Consider the following 13844-nt stretch of genomic DNA (forward strand, 5'->3'; position numbering starts at 1 on the left):
CAAGAAGAAGAAAGATATTGTATCTATGTATATCTTCTTAGGAGAAAGAAAGTCTTTTCCAGAGGTCCCCAGAATCCTTTTCCTGTCCCTGTGGCCAGAATGGGGCTACATATCCAACCCTAACTAAATCATGGGCAATGTCGGCAAGGGGATCAGGAATTCCATACTTGGCCTGGATTGCATTGTTTTGTGTTGTTTTGAGACAGGGTCTCTGTCACCCAGGCTAGAGTGCAGTGTCATGATCATAGCTCACTGCAGCCTCCAACTTCTGTGCTCAAGCAATCATCCCACCTCAGCCTCCTGTGTAGCTGAAACTACAGGTGTGAGCCACCACATTGGGCTAATTTATAAAATTTTTTGTAGAGATGAGGTTTCACTATGTTGCCCTGCCTCCTCTCAAACTCCTGGGCTCAAGTGATCCTCCCACCTCAGTATCCCAAAATGCTGGGGATTACAGGCATGAGCCACCACGCCTGGCCTGGCCTAGATTAATCAAGGTCTACTGTTAGAATTGGGGACTGGGGAGAAACTTCAGGAAAGCTGTGGTTCCATTAGAAAGAAAGTGGAAGGAGGCAACCAGCAGTGTCCACTACACTATAAAATTCAAATGGGTTTACTGCTTATATAGAGACCTATGGGTTATCCATATATATAATAGGAACTTTGGTGATTTTTCTTAAAAAAGTTAAGTACCAATTAAAAAGTGTTACCCAATATCCATTAAAAAGCATATGGAGTCTAAGACAGAAAAATTGCTTGCGGCCAGGATTTCAAACCAAGCCTTGGTAACACAGCAAGACCCCCACCCCTATAAAAAATTAAAAATAAAGAAGTATATGAAAACAAATATCTCATGATTTGTGCTGGATGGAGAGGTCTGGGACTGTGGGAAGCATAGTACCTGTTCTGAAATCTACAGCTTTGTACCAACGAAACAGAAAGAACTAAAGCAACCTACTCTATAAACAAATGAATTGTTACACCCCCTTGGCCAACAGTTACTGAGTAATCAGTATGGACAAAGAACTGTGTCAAGGTGGCCGGGCGCCGTGGCTCATGCCTGTAATCCCAGCACTTTGGGAGCCGAGGCCGGTGGATCACCTGAGGTCAGGAGTTTGAGACCAGCCTGGCCAACAAGGCGAAACCCCGTCTCTACTAAAAATGCAAACAATTAGCTGGTCGTGGTGGCGGGCGCCTATAATCCCAGCTACTCGGGAGGCTGAGGCAAGAGAGTCTCTTGAGCCCGGGAGGCAGAGGTTGCAGTGAGCCAAGATTGGGCCATTGCATTCCAGCCTGGGCAACAAGGCAAAACTCTGTCTCAAGAAAAAAAAAAAAAAACTATGTCAAGGGCTCTGGGAGATCCTAAGACAAGGTACAGTTCCCTCCCCCAAGAATTCTGCAGTTTAAGTCACAGACATGAATCATGTTGGGTGCAATATAAAGATAGTGGAACAAAGGGTTATGGAAGCCCAGAGGAGGGAGTCTTTCTGGACTGGTGGGTTAGAAGGAGGGTGGGGAGGAGAGGAGACCTTATCTAGAGCTAGCCTTGAAAGATGGGGAGATTTTTAGTAAGTAATAATGGTAGGGGACAGAGAGGAATTGGAGAATGGGAAGATGGAAAAAATGAACATTTCCCATTGGGAAAGAGCAGGGAGGGAATATACGCATCCAGCACAAGTGGCAATGTAGGCAAGACAGGTACCCTCACTGGACTCTTACTATAGCCTCTCGTCAACATGAAGCTATAAGTAACATCAAGCAAGTATCAAAGCCACACAAGGAGGGAGTGAGGCAAGGACAGTTCCTGGGAAAAGAGAAGCTTGAGCTGTCTTTGAAAAAAAATAATATTCATGGATGAGCAGGGTGGAATGGACAGGGCAGGAGGTCAGAGGAGCGGGCACGGTTTCATGTTTACAACCCCTAAATATCAGTATCAAGGACAGAAACAGTTTCTTCAATGAATAAAGTGTAACAACTAAAAAAGAGATGAAAGAGGAATCTGTTGATGAAAAGAGACCTAAAAGACACATCAATCTATTCCAATTTGCAAATTGTATTTGAATTCTGATTCAAACTCTAAAAATAAATATGACATGACATAATTTGAAGATGTTAATAAATTATAATTTTTAAGGTATTGTGGTTTTTTTAAGAATCCTTATCTTTTGGAGGTATATTTTGAAATATTTATGGATGAAATATGTGGGATTTTCTTCAAAATAATACAAGGAGTCAGGGAAAGATACGGATGAAACAGGATTGGCTAGGATTTGATCATCGTTGCAGCTAGGTGTTGAAGATCTATTTTACCATTCGGTCTGCCTTTGTGTATGTTTGAAATTTACCGTAACAGAAAATGTAAAACAAACTACAAGAAAGTGGGCGTCATGAGTGATGCCTGTCAGGTGAAGCCCCGCCCACTGGCTCGGGCGGCTCCGCCCCGTCCGTCTTCTCTCCCGCGCTCCGCTCTTGAAGGGTTCCAGTGTGTGGTGTTTCCAACTTTCTCATGTCCCCTCGGGAATCCATTCGTATCCCATGCCATAAGGTCGCGCTGTCTATTCTTGACCAGGCCCGGCAAACTGCTCCGAGCTCTCAGGAATCACCCGCCGCCTCCGGTCGTGGCCCGCAGCAGCCCGGCTCCCCCGCCCTGGGGCGTTTGGTCGCGCCCGGCCGCCTGCCCTGGGAGCGCGTCCGCGTCGTCATGGCGACGCTCCGAGCGGGCGCCTGCGCCGGCCGAATCCGGCCTGGGAACCACCTCCAGGGTGAGCGGCCAGGGACCTGGGGCCCGGGTGGCCCAGGGTCGGCCGCTGGGGCGCCGCAGCCTAGCTGCTGAGGCGACCGAGCCCCGGGTGTTGTCCAGCCGCAAGTCGGCCGCGGCTTGGGTCCGAGGAGAGTCGGGCCCAGAGGGTGACATGAGGATGGTGGGGGGAGCGGTGCGCGGGCCTGGGGCGACCCTGACCCTTAGCAGGAGTGGAATGAAAGGTCGCGGAGGGGAGGAGGCGCTTGGCCGGGGTGAGAGGGCCTGCCCGGTAGAGAATGGGGCGAGGGAACGAGGGTGCGGCGGTGAGACCCGGAGCCAGGCCTACCGGGGCGGTGGGCGAGCCGGCGTGTGGGCGGCGTGGAGACCGCCTGGCTCCTGGGCCTGCCTGAAGCACAGGGGATGTGAGGCTCCGGGAGGAGACGGGCTGCAGGCTGATCCTAGGGCTGGCGTTGAAGGGCTGGAGGGAAGGGAAGCAGGTGAGGATGGGGCCATGCAGCCTTCAGCGATGCTATGAGAGGTGGTGCGAGGGGAGGGGAGAAGAGGGGAGGGGAGGGGAGGGGAGAACTTCTTTCTGAAAGTTATTGTTAAGCGCCTCCCTTCATAGATTCACTGCGTGTCCCTTGATGTTGTCCGTCTCGGGAGTCCGAAGCTATGGGTCTTCTCCAGAAAAAACAAAACCGAAAAAACACACAAAGATCCACACTAATTAACATTCCATTTCAGAGGCTTCACCGACCAGCCCCATGGCCTGCACAAGGGCCCCAAGTTAAGAGATTTAGTTGTGCAATATATAAGGGAATGTGAGATTTGTAAAATGTTGTTACAGGGTTATAAATTATTAACACCAAATGAGTAATAGAAGCAGTGATTGCTAAAGAATGTTAAAGTGTGTTGGGATCACTGTGAACTTCATGAAGAAAGTGGAACTTAAAATGAGTGTGTTAAGGGAGGGCAAGTCGGACACAGGGTTCGACATGAATCAAGATCCACAGAGCTGGAATACCCTCATGTCTGGCACCTGGCTGGCCGTAGGTTTCACCACCTCCTCATCACCCTGTTAGCAGAGGGATGGAGGAGGGTGACTCTGAAATGCCAGTGTCCTGTAAACAGTGCCTCCAAATGTTAAAGGCTTCCATAGTCAAATACTCTAAGAAACTCATTTGGAGAAATCTCTGAAAGAAGAGTCTTATTTGGAAGTCTTATTTAACTGTTTACATCAATACTTTCCAAACTTGTTTGACTGAGAGCCTTTATTTTTCCCTTCTCGGGCCCCTGCAATGAGCTCAAGAAGCATCTCAGAAGTACATTTCAGGAAAAGCTCCTGGGGAAAATCAAGGACCACAGAAGGGTTTGGAGCAATGGCATGACATTGGGTTGCGATGGGTTATGTAAGAAGATTAATGGGACAGCCATGTGTGGGAATGGAGTGGCCCGCAGAGAGGAGAGCCAGGGAGGGCATGAACCACAGTAAACCACACAGAGACGAGGTACATTTATCAAAGAAAGAGAAAAAAATGTGTGTGGTTTCTCATGGATGATTATACTGCTGTTCTTTCCTCCCCAGGACATGACCTTTGGCTCTAAAAAGAAGACTCCATTTTTCATGATAAAATGGCAGCGGTGAAAACCCCCAGCAGAGGACTAAAGAATGCTAAAGAACCCTTTAATAATGCATCACCCCATCTCTTGAAGAACCTAGTGGAGGAGCCGAAAAAAAGAAAAGAAGTACCTAATCACCTCCTAGAATCAAGTAAGTGGCTAGAAGACAGATTTGCTTTACAACTCACATCTTCCCAGGCGAGCCAAAGTCCAGAGAGCATAATGGGACTTTTAGTGCTGATTTATCTATATCATTTTATAGGCTTATGCTAATTTTTATTACTAAGAACAGTAGTTCTATTTAGATCCATCTGCTTAACTGATAGGTTTTTGTGGGGTATGTAAATTAATCAAGTTCTGTTGCTTCTACTTCTTCTAATGTCTTTCCTATCTGCTCCCCTTATCTTGTTTCTCATGTTCAGCGGGCCGCTGGGACTCCTCCCCCACCACATTCTCCTCCTGTCAGTTTGCTTTCTAAAATCCTGGCTGGCTTTTATGCCTAATCTGCTCAAACTCCCAACAGTCCCCCTTGCATACAGAATAAAGTCACAATTCCTTTGCTTGGCCCCCTTCACTGTCTGATCTGAACCTGTCCACCCAGCACCATCCCCATCGCCATGCCCCACTCATTTCCAGCTCTGGCTACATGAGGTTCCTTCCTGTCCTTCGGACCACAGGCATTTTAGACCTTTTTGCCTTTTCATGTACATATCCTGTGTCTGGAAAGCCTGGGAAATCCTATAGATATTATGGAAAAGGATAATCATTTTGCCTACATTTTTCCCATTCGATCCACACAACAATACATCATGAGGTAGGATCTATTTACGTTTTACTCTTGGAGAAGGTGAAACTCAAAGAGACCACATTATTTCCCCAACATGGCACACCTGGTAAGTGGAGAGCTGGTGTTCAGCCACCAGAGCCCTGGGTCTAGCTCTTAACATGCTTGGTTACCCACCACTCATCTTTTAAAGCCCATCTCAAATGTGAGGACATAATACTGTATTTGGATATGCTTCTTTTGTCACTGTAGAACTTGTCAAGTGAAAATTGATATACTTGACCATTTCTGGGCATTAGAAGACAAATGCCAGTTTTATATCTACTTCGTGGATCTAAAATAAAATCTTTCAACATTAAAAAAATCATAGAATAGGCCAGGTGCGGTGGCTGACTCCTATAATCCCAGCACTTTGCGAGGCCAAGGCGGTTGGATCATTTGAGGTCAGGAGTTTGAGACCAGCCTGAACAACATGGTGAAACCCCAACTCTACTAAAATACAAAAATTAGCTGGGTGTGGTGGCAGGCGCCTGTAATCTCAGCTACTTGGGAGGCTGAGGCAGGACAATCACTTGAACCCAGGAGGCGGAGGTTGCAGTGAGCCAAGATGGCGCCACTGCACTCCAGTCTGGGCAACAGAGCGAGACTCCCTCCCTCTCAAAAAAAGATAATTGATCAATAAAAATAAATATAAATAAATTTTAAAATTACGGAATATGGTAATTTCAGTGCTTAAAAATGACCAAGTAATAACCTACAGAGATCGTCAGTTCCCCTACCACACCAGCCTTAACCCATTGTAGCTGTTCAGTTTGGCCCAAGTGGATGACAGTGACAGCTCACCTGGTGAGAAGAAAAAAACATCAAATGTTTCACACCCACTTCAGATGTATCCTAGAATTATGATGATCAAAGGGATGGGGTGAAGGTGTCTGTGCCTCATAAGATTTGGATGCAGTCAAAGTCAAATATTATTTGTAAGAAGGTGGGCAGTACATTCATGAGGAAGGCAGATTATTGGTTGGAATCAGACAGACCTGGGGTTGATTTTTTTGTTTGTTTGTTTTTTGTTTTTTTGAGACGGTGTTGTTCTGTTGTCCAGGCTGGAGAGCAGTGGTATAATCACAGCTCACTGCAGCCTCGATCTTCTGGGCTCAAGTGATCCTTGCACCTCAGCCTCCCATGTAGCTGGGATCACAAGCGCACACTACCACACCCAGCTAATTTTAAAATTTTTTGCAGAGACATGGTCTCACTGTGTTGCCCAGGCTGGTCTCTAACTCCTGGGCTCAAGCGATCCTCCTGTCTCAGCCTCCCAAAATGCTGGGATTACAAGTGTGAGCCACCATGCCTACCTTTTATTTTTGATTACCAGCTGTGGGCAAGTTTCTTAACCTTGCTAAGTCTTATCTCCTTCATCTGTAAAGTAGAAATAATACCTACCTCAAAGGGCTGGAGTGAGGATTATAAACAAATGTATGCATAGCACTGCCTGGCACAAAGCACTTACGTAGAGTGGGTTCTCAGCACCTTCTCCACACATCTGCTCCTAAATAAAGAGCTGGGAAAATTTTCATAGACCTGGACACTTTTGTGAGCTCAGCCGTTTAAAAGGGACATTCACATGACACCAAAAGCAGTTTGAGACTTACTGTTCCGAATGATAACTTTTCAGAGCTTTAAGTTTTAATATTACTCCACATCACATTGTAATTCTAATCAGAGGAAATCAAATAATAAAAGTTAAATACATAGTAATAAAATTAAGTGTGCGGTGTTTGGATACTTTGAGCTGGGTATTCATTATGCAATAAGTAATCTCAGTGCTAGGCAGAGCAAAGACAGGCCATGTGCTCTTTATGAGCTGGTGATTTATGACAAAGATGTGTACAAAATGTGTGAAGAGCAAATTCTTTTACTAGGTAACAGACAATCTACCTGACTTTGTATTGTAATGATAGTATCTCCCAAGTGATGTTTAAAAATAGAGAGGGAGAAGGAGTTCAGTTTATTTAGAACAGATAATTAGTCTTGTTGACAGCTGGATCCAACGTCTGCAATTTTCATATGCTTAAAATGCCCTAAATTAAAGAAAGCTATGTTAATAAGGATCAACTTTAATTTAATATTTTCTTTGATGTCTCATGATGTGCTTATCTACATTGTTTTTATAGAGGTTTATGCAAAACTTGTGAATAATAAGGTCATACAGGCAAGACCTGGCATAATACATTTTGGAGGCTATCAAGTAGAAAAACAACACCAACAGATTCTGGTAGGTACTTTTTAAATGGGATAATTAATCATCATAATGAAGTGACAAAAACTTTCTGAATTTATATTATTCACTTATCTAAAGCACAGCATAATCAGCCGTAGTGCAAGAGTAAATTGGGCCAGAAAGGTAGTTCTATGATGAGAAACTTTAAGGTTGCATCAATGTCTTGGACAAGTTACTTTCCTCTTGCCAAAGGCTCCCCTTGCACTCTTTCCAGATAGGTGTCATTGCTGAGTGACTCATAGGGCCAGGTGCTGTGCTTCATGATTTACATGATTTAATTTAATCCTTATGCTAGCTCTGTGGAGGCTGCATTATTGCTCTCATTATATATATAGATGAGGAAACAGAAATTCCAACAGGTTAAACAATTTATTCAAGGACACAGAGCTGCTAAGTGTCAGAGGCAGAATTTGGCTCCTGGGCTGCCTTTCTCCAGATCACTTTTGCTCCAGTCCTGTAGCACCAGGAAGAGGGGTGTCCCTTTCCTACGAAGCTCCAGCCAGGGCTTCCTTTTACCTGCTTGGGTCAGATGCCCATGCCTAATCAGTCACTCTGGCCAGAGAGAATCTGTCTAGGTCCAGGGAGGCAGGGGTCAGCCCCACTGAACAGGCTCCTGAAGAAACAGCCGAAGGGCTGGACTGCAAAGTAGCCAAAGCCTATAGCAACTGCTGTGTAGCACAGAGCCACACTGAGGCCCAACCCTTGCTGGGTCCCCTTCATTGACCTGGATGTTGACTAGGGTGGGCTCTGCCTTACTTCAGCGTCCCACCTAAGCATCCTGTGCGTAAATGGACCTGAACCTCAGTGACTTCACCATGATCCCCTAGTCATGCCTGGCAGAACTTCTCAGAACTACTCCAGTTCGGCCCTAGATCCAGGCCAAACTGGCCCCATGTGTTGTTGGGGAGGGGCGGAGGTGGGCTCTTTGCACATGCACCCTCTGAGACTCTGCCTTTGTGTGTGATGTCCTTCCTGTGGCCCTGTCTCCAGCCACCACAAGACTACTTTTAGATGTACGCATTCTTAGAAGCCGTATCTTAAGGTAGATTATTTTAAGAAAGTTCTATCACGTTCGATTGTTTAGAGTGAGGCAAAACACTGGAGGAAACTGACAAATAGTAAAGCTATCAGGAAGGAAATTTCCGTCAGGAAGACCCCAAATAACAGAGGAGAACACAGTTTCCATGAATCCTTATACAATTAAGTGAGTAGCGAGAATAGATGAGTAGGGGAACCTGTTAGGTGCCAAGTATTTCCTCTTAGGAAAAGGATTAGGATTTGAAACTCTTATTAGGAACTTCACCCATCAACCTCCAAGGTCACATTTCTTACAACACAGCATCAAAGACCAAAGTTAATGATTCATTTTGAAGCCTACTGTTCCTGGTTATAAGGTTTGCTGTCTATGCTGTGGTAGAATAGATCTAAAATAATTATGATTCATAATTACTAATTGTTTATAAATGAAATATATGCCAAAGGCTAAGATAAAATTTTATTACTTCCTCCTTATGCTTTCTTTCTTTTCTTACTGCTTTATTGAGTGATCATTTATTACCATAAATTTACCCATTTACAGTATGTATACAATTCAATAATTTTTAGTGTATTCTCAGAGTTGTGCAACCATTGCCACAATCTAAGTTGAGAACATTTTTATCACTTGAAGAAGAAACCGCACACCCACTTTCAGTCACTCCTTATCCCCTATTCCCATCCCACTCCCACCCTAGGCAATCACTCATCCAGTTTCTGTCTATAGATTTGCCTCTTCCTGGACATTTCATATGAACACAATCATACAATACCTGGTCTCTTGTGACTGACTTCTTTCACTTAGCATAGTGTTTTCCAGGCTTATCCAAGTCATAGCATGTAGCAGTACTTTATCCCCTTTTATGGCTGAACAGCATTCCATTGTGTGGATAGATCACATTTGCTTTATCCACTTATCAGCTGATGGATGTTGGATTGTTTCCACATTGGGGCTATCATGAATGATGCTGCTGTGAACATTCATGGGCTTGCTTTTGTGGACATATTTACCATTCCCTTGGAGATATACATAGGAGGAGCATTATTGGGTTATATGGTTTGTTAGCTTCCTGTGGCTGCCATACCACAAATTTAGGGTATTAAAGAAACAACTAACAAAGTCATAGAGACTTACTCCTGTGTTTTCTTCTAAGAGTTTTATAGTTTTAGCTTTCATATTTAGACCTATAGTTTATTTTGAGTTAATTTTTATGTATTATGTGAGGTAGGGGTTCAACTTCAATCTTTTGCATGTTCTACCATTATTTGTTGAAAGGACTATTCTTTCCCCATTGAATGGTCTTGGCCCTCTTGCTGAAAATCAATTTACTGTAAATGTAAGAGTTTATTTCTGAACCCCTGGTTCTACTCCATTGACCTGTATGCCTACATTGATGGAAGTACCGCCCTTAATTACTGTAGCTGGTGGTAAATTTTGAAATCAGGAAGTGCGAGTCCTCCAGTTTTGTTCTTTTTCAAGACCATGTTGGCTATTCTGGGTTCCTTGCAATTCCAAATGAATTTTAGGATCAGCTTTTCAATTTCTGCAAGAATACTTTTGGGTTTTTGATGGGAATTGCATTGAATCTGTAGATCAATTTGGGGAATATTGCAACCTTAAGAATATTAAGTCACAATTCTTTTTTATAATAAATGTTTCGTAACTTTTGTCACTAGCCCTAGGATATTTTCCACCTGTGTGGGTTCGGAAGAGGAGGGCTCACCTTCCTTAAAATAGACTTTCCTCAGAATTACATAGTTATAATTAGCTTGCTAAGGGTCCTGTAGTTTCAAGAAATATTGACATTTTTTAAATGATGGCAACTATTAGAGTTAATAATGAACTGGTAAGTTAAAAGTTGCTATACCAAAAAAATTAACAACATAACACTTTTGGGTCACAACATAGCTTTTTAAAACTGGCCTTTTTTTTTTTTTTTTTTTTTGCTTAGTATAATGTTAGTGATTCCAATAATGTTACTAAACTTAAAAATATTTTAGCCTCCTCATAATTTTAATCATATTATTGTACACTTTACTATTTATTTCTTTCATAGGAAATAAATAGAAATATTTATTTCTTTAATAAGAAATAAATAGAAATATTTCTTTCATAAGAAATAAATAGAAATATTTCTTTAATAAGAAATAAATAGAAATATTTCTTTCTTTCATAAGAAATAAATAGAAATATTTCTTTCTTTCATAAGAAATAAATAGAAATATTTCTTTCTTTCATAAGAAATAAATAGAAATATTTCTTTCTTTCATAAGAAATAAATAGAAATATTTCTTTCTTTCATAAGAAATAAATAGAAATATTTTTCTTTCATAAGAAATAAATAGAAATATTTCTTTCTTTAGTAAGAAATAAATAGAAATATTTCTTTCTTTAGTAAGAAATAAATAGAAATATTTATTTCTTTAGTAAGAAATAAATAGAAATATTTATTTCTTTAGTAAGAAATAAATAGAAATATTTATTTCTTTATGAGAAATAAATAGAAATATTTATTTCTTTATGAGAAATAAATAGAAATATTTATTTCTTTATGAGAAATAAATAGAAATATTTATTTCTTTATGAGAAATAAATAGAAATATTTATTTCTTTATGAGAAATAAATAGAAATATTTATTTCTTTATGAGAAATAAATAGAAATATTTCTTTTTTGATAAGAAATAAATAGAAATATTTCTTTCTTGATAAGAAATAAATAGAAATATTTCTTTCTTTAATAAGAAGTAAATAGAAATATTTCTTTCTTTAATAAGAAAGAAATAAATAGATAAGAAACAGCGTATTATTTTGTTATCTCTAACGAAGTTGTACTCTCTGGTTGATGTTACCTTGTTTCTAATAGAGTTAAGGATTTTCTTCTGTTTAATTTCACCCACAGTTGGTGAGAGTCCCCATTACATGCCAAACAAAGTGTTGAAGCATTATGGGAAATGCTAAGATAAATAAAATCAAGGAGTTTTCCAAGTAGCAGAAAGTGTTTCAAAACCACCAAATAACTCAAACATGAGAACAGGCAAGCAAGGTGGCATGAAGAAGTCCAAAGAAAATGTTCTGTGGAGAAAAGGCACTGTTTCACCTCTGTAGGAGGGTGTTGGAGGCGTGTGGAGGAGAGGCCATTGGAGGTAGTGCAAAAGCCAAGTAGGAAGTGGGGAGAAGGGATTCGGGGCCCAGAGAAAGACATGCAGGGGCTTGAGTTGAGCCAACAAACGGCATATTTGGAGGCTGGTTTGCCTGGATGATAGGGCTTTGGAGCGGGTAATGGAGAAGGTGGGACATGTGGGTTGGGACAAGAATATCAACGTAAGGAATGTGCATGTGATTCAGAAAGCAGCAGGAAGTTAAGGAAGTATTTTTGAGCAGGGTTATGATGCATTTGAGGAAGATCAACTTAGTGGAATTTTAGAGGATAATGTGGTTCTCAACCTTTTCTTTCATTAGCATCCCTTAGGGAGACATGAATGAGAGAAACTAAATACTAAGGAATAAGATTTTGTCAGGTAGGATTGAGCTTTGGAAGGTTGTAGCCATCACAATGTCTAAGATTCCTTTGTCCTCCCAAGAATCAGTTTTCACTTCCTTCCCTTGTGGGTAATTTCACCCCCACTGAGAATTCGTGGGGAGCAAGGGAGTATGGTTTAGTTATTGAAAAAGATATGAAGCCTCAGCTCGGCGTCATTCTGCTGCGGAATGGAGACCATGTCTGTCTTTCATATTGCTGCTTCCCCAGCACCTTGTGCAGTGCCTGACATGCAGAAGGCACCCAACAAGCCCCTGTGAGTGAAGGATGTGGAACTCACTTTATTGTAAGAGTTGTGAGGTTATTAGAAGAGTGGCAGAGGCTCATTAATTCCAAGTAAATACAATGTAAAGTCTAGGTGGTCATACTGCTTCGATCAGACATTAAATCAAACAAATAGATAAAAGTAAAGTGATTTCATCTTAATAACATTCTTGGAAATCTTGGGAGAGCCAGCCACCTGTTTCCACGGCAAAGTGAAGCGGAAGCTTAAGGCAGTTACCTTGAAATTCTTGCCAAACAAGGTGGAAAATCCAACAACTGCTTTTATCTTGGTTTTGCTACAGCAAACTATGCAAATTGCCCAAGAATGGAATGACTGAATGTGTATTTAAAACCACAAATAAATTGTTCATTAACATTTCAGATCAATCCAGATCTGGCTAAAGGATCTGAAACATTTTGCTTGCATTCATGTTGAAATCAGTGTTTCAATTTACTTTAAAATTTGAAATAATGGTCCCTGGTTTTCTCAAAACCAAGACCCCTTAAATTTGTTTTTACCTTTGTGGAGTGATTTGGTCCTGGAAATTATTAAGTAAATAATCCATCAATTTTCCTTTAAGACAACCAGTGTTGCTATTGCCAGCCCAAAACAAAATTGTTAGCCTAAAAAGTCTTATCTTAAATAAATGAACAGTTTCTTCTGGCTTTGTCAAATGATATTTGTTTTTACATCAGTTTACATTAGAGACCTATTCTATTACAGCCTTAGAGACCCTGAAGATCTTGCATCTCAAAATCAGGGCCATGAATCGCATTGGCTTCTCAGTGTGTGGGGTTGGGGGAATTGAAGCCACAGTATAAACATAGTACGTCTTTCTAGAGCATCAATTTTACTCTTACATTTTGGAGAAATGCAATATAGAGCAAAATTTTAGAGTAAATGCATGACCAAGATGCATTTTAAAATAAAACACTTTAAAGAACTTATAAGGCTGCTTGAATTTGTCCTCGGATCCCTTATGTTAAGTATGAACCTTCTCTGAGAAGCTGTGCCACTGAACTTGCAGGCCAAAGTGTTGTGTTTGAAGGTTGTGTTTGAAGGGTGGGGACCCACTCCAAGCCAAGACTTCACTGGAGGGCAGGTTCTGCCGTTCCTTCTAGAAGGAGGAGAATAGACTCCCCCGAGGAGACACAGAAGGGAGCCTGAAGCAGCATGGGATTGGGGGTGAAGAGAGCTGTGAGCCCTCTTGGGGAAATTCCTATAAATCCTGAGTAATGGCTGTTAAACTTATGACTATTTTATGTGTGGTTGATGGTTTTTGTGGGGTTTTTGTGGAGTGGGAAGCGGTTCTGAAAAACTCTAGAAGGGGCTGAATTTCACTTTGGAGCAAATATGGTGCCCTGTGGAGACAGCACCAAGGAAACAGGGACCCCTGGGCCAGCAGAAGGTCAGCTCCCAGGGGAACAGAGATTCCGGAGGGACTAGGAGGTCTACTGACCAAAAATTGAAACACAGGGTAGGATTTTAGGCAATTTTATGTTGCCTAAGGGTAACACTGGATTACTTGTGTTTTGTTATGTTTTCAAATAAACTCTTCATATTAATTTAACATACACTT

The 13844-nt window shown here is 41.6% G+C and overlaps 1 protein-coding gene across 6 annotated transcripts in view; it reads left to right on the forward strand.

The window, feature by feature from the left end:
- Positions 1–2437: 2437 nt before the first annotated feature.
- Positions 2438–13844, forward strand: part of CFAP221 (cilia and flagella associated protein 221) — a 115701-nt gene continuing 104294 nt past the window's right edge. For 2 of the 6 annotated variants that reach the window (XM_019022704.4, XM_055380512.2), the window contains exons 1-3: positions 2732–3012; positions 4326–4511; positions 7319–7419. In XM_019022704.4, the coding sequence (XP_018878249.2) occupies positions 4373–4511; positions 7319–7419 (240 nt within the window). In that variant the 5' untranslated portion in view covers positions 2732–3012; positions 4326–4372. Of the gene's footprint in view, positions 3238–4325; positions 4512–7318; positions 7420–13844 lie in introns of those variants that run through there. The other 4 variants (XM_004031690.4, XM_055380511.2, XM_055380510.2 and 1 more) reach the window with 4 other exon arrangements.

The sequence above is a fragment of the Gorilla gorilla genome, chromosome 11 (genome assembly GCF_029281585.2).
Source record: "Gorilla gorilla gorilla isolate KB3781 chromosome 11, NHGRI_mGorGor1-v2.1_pri, whole genome shotgun sequence".
Lineage (NCBI taxonomy): Eukaryota > Metazoa > Chordata > Mammalia > Primates > Hominidae > Gorilla > Gorilla gorilla.